Source organism: Anopheles marshallii, chromosome 2, assembly GCF_943734725.1.
Source record: "Anopheles marshallii chromosome 2, idAnoMarsDA_429_01, whole genome shotgun sequence".
Lineage (NCBI taxonomy): Eukaryota > Metazoa > Arthropoda > Insecta > Diptera > Culicidae > Anopheles > Anopheles marshallii.
Window position 1 is genome coordinate 24,828,830 of NC_071326.1, and position 26,135 is coordinate 24,854,964.

The 26,135-nt window shown below is 48.7% G+C and overlaps 3 protein-coding genes across 3 annotated transcripts in view; 2 read left to right on the forward strand and 1 right to left on the reverse strand.

Moving 5' to 3' along the window:
- Nucleotides 1-8,144, forward strand: part of LOC128719678 (dynein axonemal heavy chain 10) — a 42,159-nt gene extending 34,015 nt beyond the window's left edge. The window contains exons 58-68 of the mRNA XM_053813306.1: nt 67-1,821; nt 1,895-1,966; nt 2,046-2,657; nt 3,396-3,557; nt 3,628-3,799; nt 3,889-4,020; nt 4,634-4,986; nt 5,298-5,402; nt 6,077-6,178; nt 7,496-7,642; nt 7,998-8,144. Of these exons, the coding sequence (XP_053669281.1) occupies nt 67-1,821; nt 1,895-1,966; nt 2,046-2,657; nt 3,396-3,557; nt 3,628-3,799; nt 3,889-4,020; nt 4,634-4,986; nt 5,298-5,402; nt 6,077-6,178; nt 7,496-7,642; nt 7,998-8,144 (3,759 nt within the window). The remainder of the gene's footprint in view (nt 1-66; nt 1,822-1,894; nt 1,967-2,045; nt 2,658-3,395; nt 3,558-3,627; nt 3,800-3,888; nt 4,021-4,633; nt 4,987-5,297; nt 5,403-6,076; nt 6,179-7,495; nt 7,643-7,997) is intronic.
- A 1,155-nt stretch (nt 8,145-9,299) lies between these two features.
- LOC128708296 (uncharacterized) lies at nt 9,300-10,444 on the forward strand. The gene is made up of 3 exons (XM_053803270.1): nt 9,300-9,404; nt 9,485-9,916; nt 9,977-10,444. The coding sequence occupies exons 1-3, from the start codon at nt 9,300-9,302 to the stop codon at nt 10,442-10,444; spliced, it is 1,005 nt and encodes a 334-aa protein (XP_053659245.1).
- Nucleotides 10,445-11,680: 1,236 nt separating this feature from the next.
- On the reverse strand, nt 11,681-22,469 carry LOC128706726 (papilin). Its single transcript, XM_053801669.1, has 14 exons — nt 21,613-22,469; nt 21,404-21,524; nt 21,135-21,314; nt 17,440-20,590; nt 17,176-17,355; nt 16,769-16,939; nt 15,596-16,261; nt 15,310-15,498; nt 14,973-15,158; nt 13,437-13,975; nt 13,216-13,366; nt 12,408-12,839; nt 11,929-12,201; nt 11,681-11,838 (listed from the first exon to the last, which is right to left on the reverse strand). The coding sequence occupies exons 1-14, from the start codon at nt 22,452-22,454 to the stop codon at nt 11,681-11,683; spliced, it is 7,239 nt and encodes a 2,412-aa protein (XP_053657644.1). The 5' UTR covers nt 22,455-22,469.
- Between the last annotated feature and the right edge of the window lie 3,666 nt (nt 22,470-26,135).

Genomic DNA, 26,135 nt, shown 5'->3' on the forward strand with positions numbered 1-26,135 from the left:
ACAGCGCCGCTTCTCGCAGGTGAAAACAATGTCTAATTACTCTATCGTGGTGTCGCACTCTACCAGAGATCTCAAAAGCTGGACGAGATGCAAAGCATTTCCAAGGCCGGATATGGTTTGCTGAAATTCGTCCGTGCGGTGCTGGGCTACTGTGACGTGTTTAAGGAGATCAAACCAAAGAAAGATCGCGTAGCGTTTTTGGAATCGGAACTGAACGGACAGATTCGGCTGCTGGTGAAGCTGACGAATGAAATTGGCAAACTGGAGAACGAACTGTCGGAGTTGAACAGCAAGTATGCGAACGCCATCAAAGAAAAGCAAATGCTGCAGGAAATGATGGAACAGGCGGAAAGGCGACTGCTCGCCGCAGACAAGCTGATATCCGGCCTCAGCTCCGAGCGTGACCGGTGGGTGATCGATCTGGGCAAGTTGCAAATCGAGCGAACGAAAGTCATCGGAAATGCCTTGTTATCGTCCTCATTCCTGGCGTACATGGGCCCATTTTCCTGGGAGTTCCGGAAAACGATTCTCTTTGATGATTGGCATGCGAACGTGGTGAAACAGGAAATACCGTTCACCGAGCCGTACCGGGTCAACGGGAATCTGTCGAGCGATCTCGAGCAGAGCACGTGGGCCTCCGAAGGGTTACCGCCGGATGAGTTGTCAATACAGAACGGAATACTCACGACCAGAGCGTCGCGGTTTCCGCTCTGCATCGATCCGCAGCAACAAGCGCTCTCGTGGATAAAGAAGCGCGAAACGCCCAACAATTTGAAAACGCTCTCGTTCAACGATAAGGACTTCCTGAAGCAGCTCGAGATGGCCATAAAGTACGGTACGCCGGTGCTGTTTCAGGATGTGGATGATTATATCGATCCGGTGATAGATAACGTTTTGGAGCGAAACGTGCGGATACAGGCGGGCCGGCAGATCGTCGTTATCGGCGACAAGGAGGTGGACGTGGACGTTAATTTCCGTCTGTACCTCACGACGAAGCTGGCCAACCCGAACTTTGATCCGGCCGTTTACGCAAAGGCGCAAGTCATCAACTACACCGTAACGGTGAGCGGCCTGGAAGATCAGCTGTTGAGCGTGGTGGTGCGAGCAGAACGGTCAGATTTGGAAGAACAGCGTGAAACGCTAATTGCCGAAACGAGTGCCAACAAAGCGTTACTGCAAAATCTGGAGGATTCGTTACTACGCGAACTGGCGACTTCCACGGGCAATATGCTGGATAACGTCGAGCTGGTAACTACGCTCGAAAGCACCAAGGAAAAGGCAGCAGAAGTCTCGCTGAAGATTGTACTAGCGGAGCAAACCTCCAAAGAAATTGATCTGCTCCGTAACGGGTACAGACTGGCAGCGCAACGTGGTGCCATCCTGTACTTTGTGCTTTCCGATATGGCCGCCGTTAATGCGATGTACCAATATTCGCTAAACTCGTACCTGGAGGTATTTAGCTATTCGTTGCGCAAAGCTGTTCCCGATAACGTTCTTTCGAAGCGTTTGGATAATATCATCAAGACGCTAACGCGAAACGTGTACGATTACGGGTGTATAGGCATCTTCGAGAAGCACAAACTGCTCTACTCCTTCCAGATCACGATAAAGCTGGAACAGAACAGGGGAGCTTTGTCGCAGACGGAAGTTGATTTCTTCATCAAAGGTAAGGTATCACTGGAGAAAACGGAACGTCCCTGTCCGGTGACCTGGATTAGTGAGAAGGGTTGGCAGGACATCGTAATGCTGGGAGAAATGTTTCCGGAGAAGTTTGGCGATTTACCTGGCCACATCGAAGGCAACATTTACGAGTGGAGTAGTGTAAGAAGTCTTATACGCCTAAACATTTGTAGTGCTTGCCAAATCATAACTCTTTTTCCTACCTTCCGTACAGTGGTATGATCTGGACGATATCAATGGGTATGAATATCCTGGAAATTTTGAATCTCGGATGACACCGTACGATGTAGGTTTTTAGCTAAAGTGCGCAATTTAGTTAGCGATATCTTTTATTTTAACATATCGGTGGTATTTCATGATTGCAGCACCTGTTGCTGATGAGATGCCTGCGGGTGGACCGGGTGTACCGGATTCTGAATAACTACGTCTCCCAAACTATGGGCGAAGAGTTTATCACACCGCCAATTTTGAGCTTCGATTCCATCTACGAACAATCGACGGCCTCTACACCGGTCGTGTTTATTCTGAGCCCGGGTTCTGATCCCACCTCCGATCTGATGAAGCTCGCCGACCGCTGCGGTTTCGGGGGAAGCAAATTTAAACACATCTCGCTCGGCCAGGGCCAGGAAGGGGCAGCCCTGGGGCTACTGTACGCGGCACTCGAACAGGGCTTATGGTTGATGCTGCAGAACGGCCACCTGCTGATCAGCTTCATCAAAACGCTGGAGAAAATAATCGATTCGATCGAAAAACCGCACCCGGACTTTCGGCTCTGGATAACGACGGACGCTACGCCAACGTTTCCGATTGGCATTCTGCAAAAGTCCCTGAAAGTCGTTACCGAGCCACCGAACGGGTTGAAGATGAATCTGCGGGCTACATTCTTCAAACTTCGCCAGCAGACACTTGACGCCTGCACCCATGCCGCCTTCAAACCATTAGCATACGTGCTAGCGTTCTTCCATGCCGTGCTACAGGTAAGCGATTCCAAATGGAGGTTAGCCGGCAGATAGATTTATTTCTCCGCAGGTTAGATGAACCATCTGGAGCAACTCATTGCCGTCAGCTTCGCTTTCGTGCACATCAGCGAAATGCATCGCCCGGCACATTGCTCGCACCATACTCGCCGTGGAAGAAAGTTGGATGTAAATTTTATCTTCTCCTTCGCTGCAATCCCTCATGAATAATAAGAGTCGTGATTTTTCTACCATTCTTCTTTCATCTCCACAAATCCTCCAAATCAGATAACGCGCCGGCCCCGGCGCCGGTATGGGGTTGGTGATTTTACGTGCGAGTGTGAACTTTGCTTTTGACGACCGAGGGTTGGAAAAAAAATGCAATCGTGTGCACTTTCCTTGCTTCACTTCTGCAGAACTTCCAGCATCAACTGTGATACTCATGCAAATGACTCGGTGTTTAGCGTGCAAAAAAGTGAGAAGAAGCAAATGCATGCAAATCTTTTGAAGTTATGATGCATATGATCACCGGCTGATGTCTAGATACTCCCATCAACAATCCTTATCATTACGCAAATGCACTCACATCGGAAAGTACCCGAGGGATTTTTGGAGTAGCTGGTTTTCCATATGCATACTGTGCATATTGTTCAAACGAATGTGACATCGAGCTGCTGCTACTGTTTAACACTGCTTCTCTAATTATTAACTGCAACTTCTTTTGCATTGATTGTGCTTGTGTATTTGTTTCATCACCAGGAGCGAAGAAAGTATGGCAAGTTGGGTTGGAACATCTGTTACGACTTCAATGAGTCAGATTTTAGCGTATGCCTGCAGATACTCGATACATACTTAGCAAAAGCGGTTGATTCCCGAGACAGTCGCCTGCCATGGAATAGTTTGAAATATTTAATTGGAGAGGTAGGATTACACCTCACTTCCCGGAGCTTATTAAACATCATCTTTTTTCCCGCACCAAACATCGGCACAGGTTATGTACGGGGGGCGGGTGATAGACGACTTCGATCGACGCGTTGTGAAAACGTACATGGACGAGTACATGGGAGACTTCCTGTTCGACACGTTTCAACCGTTCAATTTCTACAGTGATGAATCATTTACCTACGCACCGATAGCGGCACCCAATCGAGATGAATTTATCGGTAAGAGCACTCGGCCGTCGGAAGTGCTCACGCACCATTATTTGTTTGTAGCACGCGCTTACCTGCCGTTGGTTGGTTTATAATTTCAGCCACCATCGATAAGCTGCCACTCAACAACACGCCGGAAGTGTTTGGTTTGCATTCGAATGCCGAGATCGGGTACTATACGTCCGCGGTACGCGAAACATGGGCGCACCTGATTGATTTGCAACCACAAACCGGTAAGTATGGGGAGGCAAGGTTGGGGGTGCTTATAGTTTTCCAAAAGGACGATATACTGGGTACTGAGCTAATTCTGAGAACGCGTGATTGTTAAGGAAGAAGTATTGTGAAATGCTTTGCGGCTTATTAAGTTACAAATTTACTGTAAGGAATATGGTATTTTTTAATGTCGATTAATTCTACTACTCACGGAATAGTTTGCGTGGGTAATGTGCTACCACAGCCCAATCCGGAAGAAAATGGTATGTATCGTACTGGGAGTTAAATTCTATGCAACTGAAAATAAATCTATTGTTATCGATTGATTCCGATAGCTTCATGCACGGTAAATATAGAAAGCATTCTAAAGCTAGGTTGATTGCAAATAAGCATATTTTGTTGATTGATGAACATGCACACATAAACAAGGACGAATGTTAAACACCTTCGCATGCGAACCTCACACGTAGCGCACCAGGTCATCAATCACACTTGTCGACAAGCGCTGCGAGCGCTTTTTGGCAAAGTCACGGTCTGAGCACATGTTTGAAATTTTACGCCTCAACAATGACAATATGGCATAAAACTATGGCTTCACCCCTCACGCGCTGTGTAATTCGCTTCGTCATGCAGGTGCGGATACGGGCGGCATCAGCCGGGATGAGTTTATCGACAGAGCGGCCGTGGACATACTGAAAAAGCTACCCAAACCGTTCGATGTATGGCGCGTGAAAAAGGCGTACCAGGTCAACATTACGCCCATCTGCGTGGTGCTGCTGCAGGAGCTGGAACGCTACAATCGGCTGATCCAGCGGATGGAGCACACGCTGAACCAGCTCCGCAAAGCGCTCGCCGGCGAGATTGGCATGGACGCGGTGCTCGACAATGTTGCTCATGCATTATTCAACGGGCAGCTGCCGGATGACTGGCGTAAGCTGGCACCAGCCACCTGCAAACAACTGGGCGACTGGATCGAACATTTGCTGGTAAGCTATACAGCACTCAAACCCCATTTTATTGCTGCCGATCTGCGCACCGGGTTATCGGGACGAGCTACCACCGGTACCGATGCCGATTGACGCGCCCTAGGCCGCAAATAACGAGATTAAGGTGGTTTGGGCCTGGGTCGCTAATTAAAAAAAGCTCGACACTATACGGCAGTGACGTGTCAAATTGCTCATTTTAATTTTCCACAAAATTCTTTTTCTTCCCATTTCCTGGCGTGCTGCTAATGATGTGTGTGTGTGTGTGCTGGCCAACTACGTTCCGATGTGCGTATGGGCTTATGTGTGAGCAGCGAAGATCACAGCAGTATAAATATTGGTCAGTGTCTGGTGAACCGCTGGTGATGTGGTTGTCCGGGCTGCATATACCGGAAAGTTATTTAACCGCGTTAGTTCAGGTAAATTAAACAAACAGCACATAAATTACATGCTCCATTCCTCTAGGTGCGTCTCACTTACATGCGTTACATGTGGGATTGCAGGGATGTAGTGATTCAGTGGTGTAATGATGATGCTGACAGCAGTTTCCGCACGTACCCCTAATTTCGCCAAGGCAAGAACATTTAGCTCCGTGCGTAAGGGTACTGTTTTAGTATGGCATTCATTGCGTTGATTATGTTGAATGTGCGGGATGTTGCTGATTGCTGGACGCAATAGCTAATTGAACTACAGTTACTAATTCTTCACGAAGAATCTCAATGAATACTAAACTTCGTTCAATATATTCGTATTGCAATGTGTCATTAAACATGCATTCGAATGTAAAAAAAAAAACAGATTTCATTTTATGAAGGTGTCTTCTGGACGTACAACTTCACAAAACTAATTTCATTTCCACTCCTGATGTCCGTAAACGCAAGCAGCAATTTTATCATTTAAACGGCACCATACAATGGAAGATATTAAATATTTCCAATTTCGTTTCTGCTGCACCCCGCTGTGGAGTATGGTTCTGGTGCGCTGGTTCGATGTGCCCCATTTGCATATTCATCGCTCAATTTCACATCCACTTGCACTTATCCTAGCGTCGTTCGAGTTTAATTTTCTTTTCTGCCTGGAATATTATTTGCAGATCGCTTGCCGGAAGAACAACTGGCCATTGGATCGTTCGACACTGTTCACGTCCGTCACCAGGTTTCTGCGCGAGGACGAAATCGAAGAGCGACCCGAAGCGGTAAATCAATTTGGATTAATCTCTTTCTCGACGATTTCATTAGATCCGTTTAGATTAGTACCATTCGTACGCCCGGCGCACATGCCCGGTTTCCCCCATAGCGTGTGAAAGACACGTAAATCGGTCCTTGCATGCACGAAGACTTTCCCCCTCTTTCCCATCTGAACGTAGGGATTGCAATTCGATTAGAAGCCAAGAACTCTGATGCCTTTCGCATGTAGCCTATAGTGGGATCCGCCGGGGCATGACTATATATTACCCAGCGACTGCTCCGTACATTTGCCAACCGGCCGAGTGCCGGGCGGTTTGGATCGAATCAAATCACATCACTGTGTAGCCTGTGGTGTTAAAGACATTTTTCTTACCACGTCCCCAGGCTAGTTTGTACGGGGTGTTTCTGACTTCTATTGGCCGCACGATGGTTGGTGGGAGCTTGGGTGCAACATTTTTGCTTTTTCGTTCCGCTCGGTACGATTGGATGCGATATTGCTCTCTTTATCAGTTTGCACCATACCGCTGATAAGTGTGCCCTAATTGAATATGGTTCTATACCGCATCCTTAAGCCAGGCCCTTGAATTCGACAAATTGAATCGTTTCCTACCAGCGAGTTTTTTTTATCGCTTGGCCCATATAACCCCCAGGATAAGGAAAATCCAATAATGCATATGTTTGTGGGTTGTAGTGATCGATGCCTACAGGAGTGCTGGTAGTTGGCATTGAATTACACATGTTTTCCGTTTGCAAGTTATGCGTAAGTTTTCTTTCTTTTCTCGTTGATTTGATAGAATCAGTACATCTACTTTTTGCCTAGCGTCAGATGTGAGCATTGATACACTCTAAAAGAAAGACAGTTGTAATCTAACTCACTCTCGGTGAGATTCAAACGAATAGCAACGTAGGATATCATCCAATATAAAAACATTCAACCTAATGAAATTTTATTCCTTTCACCTTATAAAGCTTGTCTTTTTTTAAATAAAAAAAGTTGTTTATTCCTCCTTGAATACTGCAACTACTACTCCGATAGCGCGTCAGTACAAAAGGGCAAGTGATGCTTTGTTTTGTTATTTGCTGTTAGTTTTTTTTTTGTTTCGCTCTGCAAATATGCTCCGACAGTTGCCAGCTATCTGCAGTGCTGAGCAGTTCCCGCTGCGTTCCATACCTCCAACCCGTTCCCCGGTCATATGCAATTTGTCTTATTTGTACGTTCATTCTTCTCCGTTTTTGCTCCGTCGGGATTCCCCGATAACCAACCTGCCCGGTGCCGGCCACCCGATCGCGGACACCGCACTGCTGGATGATGGTGATAAATGCAGGGTTGCTACGTGACCGGTTTGTACCTTCAGGGTGCACGCTGGGATCCGGAAAACCGATGTCTGACACGTTCGACTCCGAAAGTGCTGGTCGAACCGTTGCCCGTGCTCTCGATTGTACCGATAGAAACTCACCGACTGAAATTACAAGTAAGTAAACGCGCCCCGGCCCTGCCACGCTTTATTTGATTATGTTGCCCGCTGTCACATACCGAGTTTGATAAACATTTCGATTTATTCTTGCGAGTGCGAGTACCTCACGTGCTTTACGTTGGCTGTTCGGTGCGACCGTTGCGCCCTACGTTACGTTTGGCCGTGTTACCCTTTCGCGTAACTTGCACTCAGTAGTGATGCCAGTTGGTGGCATGGAGCTTTCGTTAAACGTTCGTCAACATTCCCGTGCAGTGGTCGGGAAGTGTTATTAATTGTGTAGCTTGCTTATTGTATTGATTGTTTCAAATGTTTCCTTGCTAATTCTGTACGTTATCTCTCTTTTGTATGATAGAACACGTTCCGTACGCCGGTTTATACGACGTCCGAACGACGCAATGCAATGGGCGTTGGGTTGGTGTTTGAAGCCGACCTCCGTACAGAGGAGCACGCCAGCCTGTGGGTGTTGCAAGGAGTTTGCTTAATGATGAATTTGGATTAAACAGTATCATCGCAGATCGACGAAATTATTGTGACTATCCTGTAGATTTCAATGAAAAAAAATAAAATTAATGGTTAATTACTAGGAAGATTCTTAAAACTATCATTGTGAAGTGTTTTGTAATTAGATTGGTGCTAGTAAGACTGAGTAAGAGAGAGGGGGTGTATTGAAACCTGTAGGTGAACATATTCAACTCAACTCAACACACCGAGTTTTTAACAATCCTTCGATTACTTTTTGCGAATCAACTTACTCACACTGTGCGCTGACTAGCGACTTATTCATATGCGTTTCAGATCACTCACTTACTGGTCAATCAGAGTCGGTGCAGTCGAGTCGAGCTGAAAGGTTAAAGAGCCATTAAAGGATTGGTGAAGGGTCATTCTTTTCTTCTTCATTGGCACAACTAGGCCAATGCCTGCCTTCTAGACCTGCCATTTCTGGTTTTCTGTGAATTTATTTTCCCATAACTGGATCAGTCTGTCCTGCGTACCGAGGATTGGAACGTTCATGGCGTGTGAAGACCGGTGCCAATGCCAATGCACTATTGGGCCGCCACAGGGTCATTCTTTTATGAATCTCAAAAAAGTGCACCTTACACCCACTCTACTGTTCTGATTTAACTCATTAAAATAAGCAATTGTATTTATCGCATTTATAACATATAAAACTGTTGAATGAACTATTAATCAGTGTGCATTTAATAAGATTTCTTTTCGAATAAACTTCTTAAACCAGAATAACATTGTATAAAAAAATAATAAAATATAGTATATCTAATAAAACTTATACAATAAGCTGTTGTATTTATTAATTTCATTACGGACGGTCTTGTTATATTGCTTTATTGCGTGTATTTGAAATATAAAACTTCACAGCTGTTAACAGTACAACGGAATAACGTAATGCTTCCGTTACGAATGGACCGCGTTTGTGCAAAGCGTCTGCGCACTAGCACGTGTTCTGTCATTCGAATCATATGTGTTTATGAAAACAGTCTGGAAAATCGATAAACGCGTAAACGAGCAGTTCCCTGCAATGACGAAAGTGGCCGATAAACATTGTGTGTGAGACCGAACAACATACGCTTGTGAAAACGCGAAGAAATGTACAAACTGCAAGTGTTTTGTAGTACGTAATGAAAGTGTAAAGAAGATGTTTATGGACGATAGCGGTATCGAGAGCGGCGACAAGCTGGAATCGCTGTTCATCGATGAGCTGGCAACCTTCGGTGAGGACCATCTGTTAAAGGATGTCACTGTGAGTTGATGGACATGACATGTCCCGTCCGATAGCAACTGATGTGCGTTCTCTCTGATGGTGATCTATTTTTTTCTCAGCCGAGCGTCCTGAAAGGGGGCTTGGATTCCGACGCAGAAAGTGACATCTACTCTAAGCTGAACGATTTCGATGTCGTGTTTGAAAATCCGGGCGAAAGGCATGATCCTATCCGTGCAGCTGTGGCAGCAACTGCTGCCCCAGTGCCCGATTCGGAACGTCTTCCTTCAGGCCAGCAGCAGCATCAGTATCCGTCCAGTGCTGGTGGCCGTAAGGTGCTAACAAGCGACAATAGTACCGATTCGTTCGCTTCCTCTTCGGCTACATCCAGCGGAGCTACGGTGCCTTCCGGTGCGAACGGGGACGATGGTTCGCAACGAGACCACGGTTCGGTGGCACAGCTAAGCACGTGCAAAATATTACAACGGAAGCTGGAACTGAAGGTAGAACGCGCCAAACGCAACTACAAACAGATGTACCAGGATGGGCAACAAGTAAGTGATGGAAACCTCCCGACCCGCTTGATGCACTAATGTTTTTCTGTGTTGTTGCAGGATTCGGTAGAAAAAGAACCCAAAATTAGCAGCCTGATACCCATATCTCGGCTTCCAATACCGGCCGGTCGGGATAGCCATCAGCTGGTCGATGTTAATACGGGCTTTAACAGTGATGAGGAGTTGGAGAATGTGTCCTTCTTCCCACGTCGTAAAGGAAGTGGTGGTCCTCACACGCGTCAGGAGCTCTCCGACACGTTCAGCATTCAGGAGATGACGATCGAGTCGGACAACGAGGATCTGGACTTTGAACAGTGCCGCAAGCTGTCCGACAGCAAGGGTTACCGGAAAATTCTAAATCGTAGCAATAGTGCTGCTGGTCAGGACGATTATCTCGACAACGACACGCTGGATGAGGATGACGATTCGCAAAATCTGGAGCTGTTGCCACCTAAAGGTGGTTATGCACTGAAGGAGCAACTAAGGCGGGTGTTTTGCTGCTGCTGGAAAAGTAACGATTTCTTGTAATGAGTTCCTGGATGTGGATCTGCATCAATGGGCTCTGTCAGGGAGATAGGCTATTGGTATAAATATATATTTGGTTGATTTTGTGCTTCCGTTAAGCGTGAACCGTTAAGTAACTGCTATATATCTGATAGACAACCAATAAACACTTCCAACTGGAAGATATTATTAATCAGGCACAAAATCACCATTACGTGTTCAAAATGTTTGTTTAGTTTGTCATCTCTTGTCTACTCACTGAAGTGTTAATATTTAATAACAACATAAACCATCCAATTCAACATTGTCATCACAAATTATCCGTTGTGCTCAGACAAGCATCCCAGTTCAATTTCATTCATTTATTATTTCCTATCAATCAGTAATCGAATTTATTCTAGGTTCTGTTTTTTCTGCTCTATTTCACTGTACCTCCACGCGGCAGACTACGATTCTACGGTGGTGCTTTAGAGAGAGTAAGAGAGAGAGAGCCGAGGGAGAAGGATCTGATTGTTGACAATAAATTATTTACAGTAAGCAACAGGGAAAGGAAACACTACTGCGGGAAATGCATTTTGTGTATGTGCTACAGTACATGCAGGTCCATTAGCTGTTTTCGTTTCATCATTTTTTCCTTATCCACCTGCGTTTGTTGTTGCTATCGCCATGTTCTGTTGATGGATTTCTTTTAACCAACTTGATTGAGTTGTCATTGTACGGTTTTGTATGTGTATTGCGGGAGGTAATGCCTGGTGCTAAGTTTATTTCCGTGGTGATTGTAGACCATTGATGAGCTGAACACCGTTCATATTATTCCACTGGTTACGCCTTATCGATATAACCTAAACAACGACTGAACTATATAAAGTACTACTTGTAAACCTTGGTCACTACATGATTGGCACGAACGTTCGCACCAGATTCGAGGTTTTGGTTTAAATGCTACCGCTCATCAAGCCGGTTGTGCCGATTGGCACCGGCGCTATTGTTGTAAATTGCGTTTCTACTAACGGCACACTGCGTGTGAGCCATTCTAGTACCAGGAGGGGTTTTGAAACAGAAATAAATAGATGCGTAAAGCAATTCATTTTTGTGCCCTGCTGCGAAATTTTAGCTGTTGTTCGTTTTTGGCTGGTTTGAGATTGAGAATGTGTGGTACAATGATGGCTAGTGCTGGTTGCGATTTTGCGGAGACTGTGTCTGGAACAGCCTGTAAGCTTCCTTGTTTTTTTTTTTATTCTTGCTATGGCACGCGCATATTTAGCGGTAACGGTTGTCTACATTTATCTGTCCCGCCAGCGTACACGACCGGCAGCAGAACCGGGCGTAGTACTTGTGGTTGCAATATTGTCCCGCCACAATCAGGTCACACTTGGCGAGTAGCTGATTATCGGTACATCCTGGTGGTACGTATACACCTGCGGGAAGTGAAATGGAACGAACAAAAAGTGGTATATCAGTAACGAACATCATCATCGAACACGCTAACTTCAAAGTCGCTTCCGTACCTTCGACGCGTAAACTGTGCTCCTGGAATGCTTCCGACAATTCGTTCCTCGCAAGGCACTTGTACCGGCCACTGTCGGCCGGTATTGCACCGGACACAAACAGTAGGTTCGTGTCGGTAATGTGTATGCGGTCGGTAGGTACCAGCATCTGGCCATCCTTGAACCAGTTCACCGTGGGCCGCGGATATCCGTCCACGGTACAGTTGATCGTGAAGTTACTATTTGGCATCAGATCACGTCCCTGCGGGAAGTACATTTGCACCGTCACCGGAACTGGAAAGCAACACACAGAAATGTCATAAAGCGGGATTAGTCGCCAAACCGAAAAATATTACTCGCGTGCGCTACTCCTACGTTCGTAGCGCCTTACCAGAGTGAACATTCACCACATGTGACCAACACAAGCAATAGGAGCCATTACCACACGAAAAACCATTGAAGAGGTTAAGAATAATTGGAACAGTACTGCTACCACTTACCTGGTGGACGAACGACAACCGGCGGTGGCTGAGCGATTGGTGGCCGTGGCCGTGACGGATAACGATCGACCGGCAGCGATGGTACCGGTCTCGGTCTGGGCACAAGGTACTTCAGGTATTTCTCATCTACCGGACTTTCGGGAATAGCCGGCCCATAGCCCAACAGTGTGACCGTGCGCGAGATACCCTTGCCGGCACCGGAATAAGCCTGACACACGTACGGGCCCAGATCGGGCAATCGAACGCTTGCAATGTGCAGCGAATAGTCACGGTTCACCATCTTCAGCGGCATCATGTACGTTTCACGCCACCAGCTAACAATCGGTTTCGGGTGGCCACCGGCCGCACACCGCAACGTCGCCGGCTTATCTAGCTCAACCACCTGCGAATCGTTCAGATTGCCGGCGATGTAGGCATCCCGTGGCACTGGGTCTAATGTCACAACAGCCCCGAAGCGACAGCGAGCGTGCGTGTGGGTTAGTGTGCAGGACGGAGATGGTAGTGACGAGAAGCAGACATTTGGCACCAGTGCCCACCCAACCAGGGGTGTGCATTTTACGTGTGTGTGTTTTGTTAGTTTACATTCCCCCATTCCAGGTCCAAGGTATTGAAAGATAGAACGAGAAAGAGAGATAGAGAGTGCGAGACGCAACCGGTTGGAGAAGAAAAGGAGTTAGTTTAACGGAAGTGTGTTACAACAATTGAGATAGTGTACGCCAAGGGCGATGCGGTGATTAGTTACAGTGATCTTACAGTGGCGATCGATCGAGCAACCATATATCCACCTTGAGAATGGCAGTGTACTTACCGCGTACTGTGAGCGTGACTTCCCGCAACACCGGTTCGCCGATACCGTTGTCCGCGATGCAGACATAGGTACCACTATCGGTACGATGCAGCTGCACAATCTGCAGATCACCCTTCGAGGAAAGTACATAGCGACCCTGATTGGTGTTGAGCTGAAATGGAATGGTAAGCGGGTTGTAGCCTTTCACCGGACAAAACAAACTCCGAAAGATCTGCTCTTACCAGGACTTCTCCCTTGCGCCAGCGAATGGAAGGTGGTGGGAAACCGGTGGCGAAGCAACGCAGCGTCGCAATGCCGCCCTCCTCCGACTTGATGTCTAGCTCCTCCTGGGGCACTTCCTCCAGAACGGTGGGTCCCGGAACGTCCGGTTGCGCTGGTGCAGCTGGAACCATCGGACGATCTACCGGGCTGATGCAGACGTATGCACAACCCGCCTGACAGCACTTTTTGTCATCCCGGCAATGGGCATCCAAGTAACAGTTCTGAGTGCACTGCGATGAGTTGCCCAGCACTGGACATTCGCCCGGCTTGATTGATAGTCGGCATTCTCCAACAAACTCGGAACCGCTTCCGATCGCTCCACTGTTCTTCACACCCACCACACATACGCTTCCGTCTGGGCAATGGTATCCTTCACAAGGATCATTGCACTGGCAGGTTTCGCAACCGTTGGCCGCATCGTATGACTTGGCAATACCGTACGGGCATTGGAGCCGGCTGCATTCGTGTTCATGCTGCTCGCAAGGATTCACCGCGTTTGCTGCAAGGGTGTAGGTTGAAACGAGAGGTAGTGTTAGGGTGATCACGACCATAGACACTTGTCCATAGACACCGCCGAGTTAGTCACTAGGGTAGCAATGATCTAATCGAATGTCTCGGTGACATCCAGCATTATGATGAAGTGACGAAAGCACCGGTAGCATATGAAGAAGTAAAAGTGATACAAACTGATCGATGTGACGATGAGACAAACAAGATTTGAATAAATGTTGTAGTACAGTGGAACTACTGGAGTAGTACCTCAAGAGCCTTTGCCAGTCGTATTAGGATTATCACGAGCTATTGCAGAAAATCGTTTGGACTCCTATTTGATGTATTATTTGTGCCGTGAAAGTATCAAACAATTGTGACTCTTAAAAGAGTGAAAGAGATGATGGTAATCGTATTGGTAATGATCGCATGTGATCGCACTCTTCACGGCAAAAATAAATCAACCAATAGAATCACAACACTATTCACTTGCTCTAGCGAATTCATTGCTTTAGACTGGGGACTTAAGCCATGCTCTGTACCACCTGCCACAACGCTGGTTTTAATTAATGACACGTGAAAAGTAATAGTAAACATTAGTGTGGAATGACATGAATGATGAAATCAGCGGGATGAAACGATGTTGCAGATCCAGGATATCATTGCCGTTACCGATATAACCGTTTAAAATTACCACAAATATGGTTTACTGTTAAAACAGGTACACGTAATCAAACCACCATTTTTGTGATGGCGTTAAGCTAGGCTTGATTACCCCCGAAACCGACCAAATCCAACTGGTGAAAGGTACACCAATTTATTGCACCGAGCTGTGCCAGATTTCCCACCGAAAGGCCTGTGACGCACACGGAGCAAGCGATAGAAACCCAGCGATGATGATTTGCGAAGCACCGGAACATTTAGCGCACGAAAGATCGGCAACCCGCAACGAGAACATGGATGGCGCGCTAGGCGGAGACGAGCGACACCAAACACGAACGACTTACATTCGATACTACAGTACGTGCGGCAGTTGTCGTACGAGGGGAAATTGTTGCGATTACCACCGCATCCTTTGTAGCGGAAGGCAAAGCAGGTTTCCAGCACTGGATTGTAGTACCACCGTTTCCCGGGCCTTGCTCTGCATCTGTTATCACCCTTCTTAACGGGAAGGTTACAGAGGACTAGTTTTTCTGCGGCACGAGTGACACGTTCACGGACATGATACGCATTAATGTGTGAATAATATCGCCATACAACGTACAGCATCAGCGATGTAAATCTGTGGAAATACTGATCCTCCTCTGGAGGTGACACAAGCATCGAGCAGGCATCCGTACTTACCAGCATCATCGTAGCCCGGTCGCTGATGGACGCACGTTCCCTCACATTCTTCGGCACTTGCGAACCGATTACCGTTGCCTTCGCAGCCACTGTAGTTGAAGGCGTAACAGGCGTGTGCCCTCGAGTCGTAATAGTACCGTGGGACAAAGTCACCGCATGGACCAGATTCAACCGGGTCTCTACAGACATCTTTGGAGTGATACAAAAACACCAAGGTCAATCCAAACAGGACAGCAAAAGAGGAACACACGAGCGAAGCTGTGTTGTCCGGTCCACTGGTACTTACCAACACCTCGGTACACTCCACAGACCCGTTCGCACTCTTCCTCCGAGTTGTAGCGGTTCGTATTACCACCGGCACCACTGTACCGGAACCGTTCACACGATTGCCGCTCGGCGTTGTAGTAGAACAGGATCAGCTCGCCATCTCCATCGCCATCGCCGAACTCTGGCGGTTCCTCACAGCGACTAACATTGCTGCTCGGTCGCTGCTCAGTCGGGCCACGCAGATCGACATCGACCGGTTCGCGGCCTGCACTTCCACAGCTCTGCTCACATTCAACCACACTCTGGAAGTTGTTACCGTTGCCACCACAGCCGGTGTAGGTGAAGACCGCACAGCTACCGGACTGTGTGTCGTAGTAGTAGCGCGCCACGTACGGAGAACATTGCCGATCGCCGTTATCCATCGGTAGCTGACAATGGCTTCGATCAAATGGTTCCGGATCGGTACGGCCCGGTGCCGGCGGTTGTGCAGGCACTTCCACCGGTTTCGACGTTTCGTCAATGCACCGGCTGATGCAGGATGGTTCATCCACGAAGTTGTTACCATTGCCACCGCATCCGCCGTAGTAGAACTGTCGGCAACGTTCGTCCTTTGTGTCAAAGTACCAGTGGGCGGTATAATTCTGACACTCGCCAATCTCCGCCGGCAGGAAGCAAATGTCCTTCTCTGTTAATGGGAAAAACCGGTGAGGGAATGTTAATACTATCCAACATCCAGTACAGCGATGCCGTTTAGTGTGGCTAGTGTGTTACGCATGTGACGGGTGTTTTAGTTCGTTTTAGGCCACAGGTACCGCAAGCGGAAGCGTAGGTTAGTTACCCACTCCCCACTGGGAATGTTGACGAATGTGTAACGCGATTCGTTTTGCTCGATTGCCGAATGGTTGCTGCCAAAGTGTGTAGTGTGCCAAAGGAACAGTTTCGTTTTGCCTAGCTCAATTTTGCACCGGTGGTTACACCGGGTGTATAAGATTTTGCGCGATCATCGATCGATTCACATTCCCATCTTCGCTCCGAACGCTACTGGGACGGAATGGGTTGCTTTTGGGTTGTTGCACTTGAACGTGTGAGATGAACAAGGCCGGGCTAGGGTGAAGCGTCACGGAAGGAAAGCCGGGGGGAAAGTACGTATGGCTTGTTCCTCCTGGCCACCGTCCAGGCGCACACTACTTACCAACCTTCGGTGGGCACTGCTCTTCGCACTGATCGCGCGAAACGAACTGGTTGTCGTTGCCACCGCAACCGGTAAAGTAGAAGGGCATGCATTTGTTACTGTCGCTGGCAAAGTACCAGCGGGCCTGCGTTGCCTCGCAGTTACCAGCGTCCAGCGGTTCTCGACAGCTTGCTACATGGGTTCGAATGGAAGTATTTTCATTGGGGACGGCGCAGATATTATGAGGGGGATGCCAGATGTTAGGACAGAAAACCATGATAGATAGAGAGATAGATAGAAGGATAGTAAAATCATCATACACCAATGACCGGAAGCAGTACGACCAACACCTTTGGAAGTGAGTAGATAGCATCCATCGATCGTGCCCATGCCTTACAACAGGTACAACATCGGCCGGGTATACTTACGTTTGTGAACGCCGGGTTTCTTGCAGTGATAGCCGCAGGAGGCTTCCGTCGGGTAGTTGTTCTTGTTGCCCTTGCAACCTCCGTAGTAGAACGGATGGCACGCATCCGATTCCTTGTCGTAGTACCAACGCTCGAATGTACCATTGCATGGTCCAGCGTCCATCGGTTGCTCGCATGGTGCTACAAGTGCATGCATGAAGCTTTTAGTAACAAATCCTTTCCTTCACCTTCACCCAAACAACAACAACAAAAGATCCCACTTACGTTTCGAATCGTCCACGCTGCACGTCGCCTTACAGTCCTCAAGCTTCTCGAACCGATTGGCATTCCCGAGACAGCCGCCGTACGTGAACTGACCGCACATGTTCCGGTCCGCGTCGTAGTACCACATATTGTACTGTCCCGTGCACGGTCCGGTGATCTTGGGCAGATGGCACACATCCTTGCCGGTCGGTGTTTCGCAGGTGTTTTTACACTCGTCGACCGAATCGAACCGATTGTTATTGCCATCGCATCCACCGTACCAGAACCTTCCACAACCACCGTACTCCACGTCGAAGAAGTGCTTAACGGTGTAGTTGTGGCACGGACCCTTATCCTTCGGCAGCGCGCAAGCCTTCTGTGGCGATTCCGGCACCACAGCACATCCTTCGAACTTGCTGCCCTGCGCCTCGCTGGCACCATCCGGACAGCAACCGTACCGGCTGTTCGCACATGTGCAACCCTCCCCGTCCGGTCCCGTGGCCGGTGTCTTTTCGTCCGGGCAGCATTTGAACTCGCTGTACGAACAGTGGCAGCCGTGATTGTGCGGTCCCTTGGCCGCGGTGACACCGTCCGGACAGCAACCGAACTGATGGGCATGGCACGGACATCCCTCGAACGCCGGGCCCGTCGCTTCCGTTTCCTTGTCCGGACAGCAACCGTGCTTCGCGTACTGGCATCCGCAACCCTCGTTGTCGTGACCGCGGGCCGACGTCTTATTATCCGGACAGCAGCCGTACGGTGCGTACTGACAATCACAACCCTCCAGGTCGGGACCACGGGCGGCAACGATATTATCCGGACAGCATCCGTACGGCGTTTGCAGACAGCAGCCCTCGCCGCTGTAGCCGTGAGCTGGTGTCTTACCGTCCGGGCAGCAACCGAACGGTTCCTTGCCACACGGCGCACATCCCATGCCGTCCGGACCAGTCGCAGCGGTCGTATTGTCCGGACAGCAACCGTGCGCCGTACTGGCACAACCGTCAACGGCTGCTGCAGGATCTTCCACCTTCGGTTGTTCCGTGACGGATGGCGCTTCCTCGCCCTTCTCTTCCACGCCCGGACAACCCTTGGCATTTGGTCCCTTCGCTTCGGTGGATCCATCCGGACAGCAACCGAACTTACCGGCCGTACATCCGGCGACGGTCGTCGTCTCGACCGGGCAACCCTCCGCATCGTTACCCTCGGCCGGTGTAACCTTATCCGGGCAGCATCCGAACAGTGTGTCGGCACATTCCGCCTTCGGGCAGCCCTTGCCGTCGGCACCCTTGGCCGGCGACAAACCGTCCGGACAGCAGCCGTGTTTCGTGTCCTTGCACGTCTCTGCCAAACTGCAGCCCTCGAGGAACGGTCCCGATGCTTTCGTCTTGCCATCGGGACAACATCCGTGCGTCGATTTGGCACACTGTGGCACCTTCGGACGGGGTTTGCATTTGCGAGGTTTCTGTTCCTTGGCAATGATTGAGGTCAGCGTGTATGGCGTACTGCTTTCGGTGTCATCCGTTTCGTCATCGGTCGAATCTGTGGAAGACGCCCAGATGTCGAATGTGGTGTCTTCCACTGTCTCTTCGGTTACGGTCGAACCAGTGAAGTCCTCCGTGGAACCAGTCACAGCAGGTTCCGTCGATTCGACAGTAGTGGAGCTGTCGTCGGTGGAAACTCCCGTAACTGATTCTTCCGTAGGTCCAGATTCGCTGGATCCGGCAACAGAGGTGTCTGTTACTGATGATTCACTAGAAGAAGACACCAAGGACTTATCGGTAGAATCGGATCCTTCTACCAGCTTGGTGCTAGATTCTGTCGCACTGTCGTCGGTTGATGTTTCCGAGGATCCAGCTGCTTGACTACTGGTTGCTGCAAGATCCGAAGCAGAAGTTGTGCTCAGTAGGTCACTGTCGGTCGTGGAAGGTACATCCGTAGAGGACGCATCATCCACCGTACTGGTTGATTCTACCGTCGATGAACTCTCGCTGAGCTCGGTGGACGTCTCCAGATCAGTGGAGCTTGTGGACGTTTCCGTAACGTCCGTCGTTGTATCAGACGATTCCGTAGCGGATACATTATCCGTTGTGGTCGCAACAGAGTCCGAGGTAGATTGACTGTCCGTTACCTTTTCCAATGACTCGGTAGAGCTTTGAGCGCTTGCCTCCGAAGAAGAGCCTGATTCCGATTCCATCGAACTGACGGAAGAACCGGTGGCCTCTGTAGAGCTACCAACCGCATCCGAAGATGCATCATCCGACGCACGAGAAGCGGCCACAACCGTCGTAACTTCACTGTCGTCACCCGACGCTTCCGATAGTTCGGTCATACGGCTGCTTCCATCGCCGGATCCTTCCACCGTGCTGTCCGTCACCGAACCCTCGTCCGGATCAGTTGCTCCCGTGTCAAAGCCCGTTGCATCGCTCATCATAACTTCATCCGTCTCGAGGGATGATTCCGTCGTGCCGCTGACGCTACTTCCCAGCTCAACACCTTCGGCCAGAGTTGTATCTTCAGTAACCATCATGACACCGTCCTGTCCTTCCGTGCTTACACCCGTTCCCGATCCGTCATCCTCCTCATCGCCCTCTTCGTCCTCTTCGTCGCACAGCTCATCCTCGTCGTAGTCATCTTCCTCTGGCTGCTTGCTACCAACCGTCACCGGTATGACCTCATCCTCCGTACAGTCATGCTTGTTACAGCTTTCCGTAGCCAGCTGAATTTTGTCCACGTCACAGTTCGTTTCCGGCACGACAGTACCGTTGGCGAGACAGAGCACCTTGCGCGACATCATACCACCGCCGCAGCTCTTGTCACAGTCGGTCCACGGTCCGGCGAACCACTGCCCAGGACACTCGGGTGGTCCGTCACATTCGCGTTCCTTCTCCGGTTTCTGGTCCGCATCACACTTGTAATCGTCGTCCGCACGCTTGAGAGCTTGACCATCGAACATACCGCAGACGACCGTTCGCGTCTGTACGCCCTTTCCGCAGACGGCGGAACATTTGCTCCACTGGGACGTGTACCATTGGTATTCACACGGGGTCAGCTTACATTCGCGCTGTAGCTCCGGCATTTGGCGATCCGCACAGAACGACGCATCGTAAACGGTTCCCGACTTCGACGCACAGTGCACCGTTCGTGTTTCCAAGGTCGCACCACACTCATCGCACTGTAAGGTGGATAATTAAATGATTTAATGGTGTCAGTTGAATCTGATTCAGTTTCATGATTCGTTATAACCAATTAAATATTCGGATTCCTTAGTATACAAGCACGTGAATCTCTAAAGGTAGACAATTCGTTAGAAATGAAAATATATAAAAATATCCAGAATTCATCAATATTTTGAGACTCATGATTCTAATGACTTTTGATGAATATGAAAGGCTCTTCTCGTAATATTCGTTAATTTCTACATTAGCTTTCAATTCAGTTCACGTGTTGATTAAAATCAGATCAGGTTGAATATCAGTCGACGAACATGTGATTCCGTGTTTCTATTCGCTCATATGAAGTTAAACGCCCAAAGGTATGCAATTTCGTGCACAAATTTTCAACATACGTTTGCTAAGGGGAAATTGTTTGCTATTTTCGTACGGTTTTTACCCTTTTTAAACATAAACTCTCTACGTCTAAAGTAAGCAACCCTTTTCACTCGTTTGAGCAAATTCTGTTGGATTGACCCAATAGTACTAGAGTCCAATTATACTCACCCCGCTCCAGGACGATGTGACATAATCCACACCTTCACACGGACGCAGCATACACTTTTCGCTGACGGTCGGCTTTTCCGTAATGCACTCGTCATCTTCCAGCACCGTGATGCGTCCATTTTCCTTCCGATAGCAAACCACCTTGCGTGTTCGCGCACCTTCGCCGCACAGTTTATCGCACTGTAATAAAGAAATATCGTACCAATCGGAGTGCGTCCAACACAAACGGAACCGTAGTTCCCAGGACGGCTGGACGTAACCATACTTACCGGTGACCACCGTCCTACGAACCACTCGGGACAGATAAGACCCTGGTTGCATTCGCGCTCCGTGGCCGGTTTGTTACCGACCTGCTCAAGGCAAACGTCATCTTCGATCTTTTTCGTCTCACTGCAACAACAAAAAAGTTCCCAAAAGGAATGAAATCGTTCGGTATCACACACTCTTGGACGCTTGGTTCCAAGCGTTCCCAACTCACCCATCCGCCGACACCCGCTCGCAGTACACTTCGCGCGTTTGCTTTCCCTCGGTGCCGCACGGTTTGGTGCAGTTGCTCCATGGTCCCTCGAACCAGCGCGGTGGACACGACTGCTGACCACACTTTTGTGTCGTCGGTGGCTTTTCGCTCAAATTGCAAAGTCCCTCGTCTACCTCCCGGAGCGAACCCCTGCTATTGCACGTGACGTTGCGCGTTTGGACTCCTCCGCCGCAGCTAACCGGGCACGGTTCGAACGCCGTGTGCATCCACGAGTAGCTATCCGGCTCATCGACCGGGGCCACCTCCGATGACACGCTGTACTCGTAATTTACGCCCACGTTACGATCCTGGGACAGCAGCACCAGATAGACCGATTCCGTCGTCGGACCGAGACACGTCAGCCGATCGGGCGCTGCAAAGCCCTGCGGGCGCCGCTCGTAATGCCAGTCGCTCCCGGCAAAGTGGATCGTGCGCGGGAAATCGATACGATAGTTGCCGTTCAGATGGTAGAACCCGGTCAGGTTCCGTATCGCCAGATAGTTGTTCGACGGTGCACGCTCACTGATGAGCACGTTCGTCGCACCGGACGGGATGAGCAGCAGATCGTTGTAGCCGACCTGCAGATTGTTCGCATCCAGCAGCCCGGTTGCCGTCTTGCAGCTGCTACCGTCACCCCGACAGATGCGACACTTGTCCTCCTTCGCCTGGGACCCTAGCATCATGTCGCACCCGACCGGCTGACACGTACCGTCGACGCACACATCAAACGACTCGTCATTGCAGCGCGTTCCATCGGTTACCTTCGCCCGGTGCGTGTAGTAAAACCGTTCACCCACGGGCATACAGTTCAGCTGGCAGGGGTTCGGTGCCCGGGTGTACGGTACCCACTGGTACCGATGCCCCTCGAACGGTACATCGTTGAACTCCGAACATTGCTGCTTGCGGAAGTCCAACTCTCGCTCGGGACAATCCTGCAAGACAGATCGGACGGTTAGGTTATCGCATATCGGGAAAGTGGCTCAAGGGTTGCAATTAACACGCGCGGATTCATGCATGCTTCACTCAAACGCAGCTCAATCTCTTCCCACCGTGGTGGTGACGTTTTACTATTTTTTTACCGTTTTCCAATGTGCACAAAAAGGCAAAGCCAACAGTCCAACCGATACAAATCGATCACAATCATTCACCTTCTGACCGAAGGACAAGAAAAACAATACCCCATTCAGACACACACATTTATTCCACCGGGCGGACACCACCCAGCAGGCAGGCAGCAAAATAACCCAATATGAATGCATGGCACGATGCATCGGCACCATCGTTTATCAGTTCCAGTGCGAGTGCCAGAGAGCGAAAGAGAATACAACGAAAGAACTGCATCAGAAGGAATAAAAACTGCACCAGGAAACGGAAACCATAATGTAATCGATTTGTTAGGATCAGGTTGGTCACACTTCACTACCACCTTCCGGACGCATTCCCCTTCGCTGTCCGCCGTTTATTTTCAATCGTAGTGCTTCGTGCCATCCGCACGGTGTAACAATTTCTTGCACGTGGACACGTTGCCATGAACCAATCCGGGCAACTCAATATTGCCAATGATGTTGTGAACCATCTCCAGCAAACGGGGAAGCAAAAAACCGGGACACTCCTTCGCAAGGCAAGCCGTGCCGTTCCGATTGCGCGGCTACTGATGCAGTGGTGTGGCACCAGCGTCTCGCACACCAGCAATTGAATATGTTTCTCTGGCATAATAAAATTTATCGCCACAATTATAGCGCATCATCGGGGAAACCGGAAACCGGGGCAGTGGTCGGTTGGGTTGGAAGGTGGCCGCGGACACATACATGCACACTGGAGACAATGATGGTGTTTTTAATGCGATGATAGCGCTGCCACCGATAGCTTTCTTGGTACGTCGTTTCCTGCAGAGCAGTTGTTATTGGCGGCCCGTATGTACACTTGTTTGTCAATTTGGAACACAATCGATCGGAACAGTAGAAGAGCAGAAGAAATATTAAATCTTTCGAAAAGGGTGGCCGAGACCGGCGGGGTTCTGAATCTGATGACACTGATACCTTTATCAAATGAATCACGTTTACTGTCGATTTGGTTCTTAGTTTTAGGTACCCGGGAGGAAGTTGTAGTTCAACATGTTATTGGGACTTCTTTATAATTTTAGCCATCAGAGTTGCCTTTGATTGAACAAGTCATGACATCCTAAGAAATAATTGGAATTTAATAAAACCTACCAAGGAAGGCATGCTCAAAATCTATTCTTACTTGAAATTTAATCAATATAAAATCAGCTATAATCTTTTCAGTTCTTCGCACTCGCAAAGAAACAAGAACCTCAACTAAGTCAGTTCGACAAACCAAACACTTGGGAACAATTCGTCGAATCGGTACAAATGACTGTGCGCCTCCATTTGTGTGCTTTTATGGTGCGTTAAACCAGACGGACGCAAATTACATTAATAGTTGATTCACCAGAATCCCGTATTGAGATCTAATGGAAGAGCAAATTCATTGAATTGAATTCAAATGGCCTTTAAGATGTGTAAACAGTGCCCAGTTGGACTATTCGGCACGAGTTTAGGAAGCGAAGGAGCTGCGAACGATTATTCACCACTGCACTGCATTACATTGTTTGCCCGTTTTGACCTCGCATCATTACCTGTGTGTTGCAAGAGAAATACTTTCGCTTTCCACCCGTGCAGACAGGCGTACCGGTGCGACTGAAATAATAGAAAAGAAAGCATCATTTGTTGTACATTCAGATATTCCCGTTTGTCTGTTGCATACTCACTCCAGCTCAAGACATTCGCGCTCCTGGTACGCAACGCCACCGCCGCACGCCCGCGAACATTCAGACGGGGAACCCCAGGGTCCCCACCGCGCGTTCGGTGGTCCCTCGCCGCCGAGTATGATGAAACTTTCCGGCTGGTACAGATTGCTGCTATGCTGCCGTTTATGTCGAGCACCGAACTAATGGGAAACGGAGAGTGGGACCATCATTAGACATGCAGCCGAAGCAGCATCCGCTGTGCGGGTGGAAGATTCGCTCGTGATACGATTACGATGTCCAACATTGTCGGTCCAATGTCGGTGGCCTTGTCGAAAGGCGTGTCGACGATTCTTATGTAAACAAGTTGTGAATTTAATTTTAAAATTAGACTCCCGTCCCGCCCGCCATCATAAGACTCATCCGTGGGACGCTTGGCGTTGCTTGGCATACCGTCAGCTTGGCCGGAGGAGTGCGAGAATGCGAACCGTTTCGATTAAATACCTGCCGGATGGTACCGTGAGCTGGTTTAAAGCAATGTAACCTACGGTAAGACTATTATTGTGAAGCATCTAATGGATGCTCCCACTCGTTGCCCGCTGCTTTGGGTGTACCATTTGAACAGGGTCAGATTGAGTCTGAACTTTGAGGTTAAGATCAGCTCGATTGAAAGAACAAAAAGAAATGCAAGAAACCTACTCATTGGAAGGGACCGAATTTTTGCACCACCGAGAGGATGTCAACCGAGTTGCCGTCTGCAATTTCTTCAATGTTCAATGAACCGTACTTCTCCGGGCAGGGACAACTTTTAAGACCATTAGGTCAAGGAGTGCTTTTCTAACAAAAAATCCCCCCCCCCCACCTATTGCCTTTCCCTCAGATACCAACAAAAAAACTAATTTCCACCGTTCTGAAGCGGTTGGAATGTAAAACCATCCTCCCTGGACACACGGTGTTCCATTTCATTAACATTGATCCCCCATTCCAGGGATCCCCCAACGTGTCTACCAGGGATGTGAGGTTTCCCCTTTAACGGAGTGCCATCAGTAGTACCACCCATGGATGTTGGGTGTGTGGTTCTTTTTCCTTTCTCCCATGGCTAGAAGTTTCAATTAGAAAACGGTGCGCCTAATGACAACCGCCACCAGCGCCAAGTGCTGCGGAAATTGAATTTTTACTTCAGCCGCTGCGGCCAGGCCGACCGTGTGTGTGTGTGTGTGTGTGTGTGTGTGTGTGTGTGTTTGTGTACTTCATTCCCAGCGGCTAGATTTAATCCAGCACTACTTACCCGTCTGGATTCGGTAAAGCTCAGCTGTAAGGTCACTAGTAACACTAACAATTTCGTATATCTGAAATAGAAATGGGAAAAAGGAGTAAAAAGATTAAAATCTATCATTCAACAATCATAACTCAAAACTGGCGTACAATGTGAAAAAAATGTACTTAAACAAAAGAATATTTCGCTTAATATCCTAGTCTTTTGATTAGTTTAAATCGGCTGTCCTTTGATGTTGATGCTGTTCTTGCAATCATTTTAATCGATATTATATTTATACTTGCTTCAGATTATGATTTTGTCTCAAACGCATGCATTTTTATCTCCAAGTCATCAGTTTTTGAAAGGTGTGCATCAATTATTGTTTGTCAGGCATCAAATTTTCTTTTGGTTTCTTCTTTTGGTTTAAAACATTATTAATATTGGATCGAAAATTTAAAATAAATACAAAAAAGCAATACC

Coding starts and splice junctions, on each gene's coding strand:
- LOC128708296 (XM_053803270.1), top strand. CDS start 9,300: ATGTTTATGGACGATAGCGGTATCGAGAGCGGCGACAAGCTGGAATCG. Junction 9,405..9,484: donor ATCTGTTAAAGGATGTCACT/GTGAGTTGATGG, acceptor TTTTTTTCTCAG/CCGAGCGTCCTGAAAGGGGG. Junction 9,917..9,976: donor TGTACCAGGATGGGCAACAA/GTAAGTGATGGA, acceptor GTGTTGTTGCAG/GATTCGGTAGAAAAAGAACC.
- LOC128706726 (XM_053801669.1), bottom strand. CDS start 22,454: ATGCCCGTGGGTGAACGGTTTTACTACACGCACCGGGCGAAGGTAACC. Junction 17,356..17,439: donor CAGCGTGGACGATTCGAAAC/GTAAGTGGGATC, acceptor ATGCACTTGTAG/CACCATGCGAGCAACCGATG. Junction 15,499..15,595: donor TGGAGTGTACCGAGGTGTTG/GTAAGTACCAGT, acceptor ATCACTCCAAAG/ATGTCTGTAGAGACCCGGTT.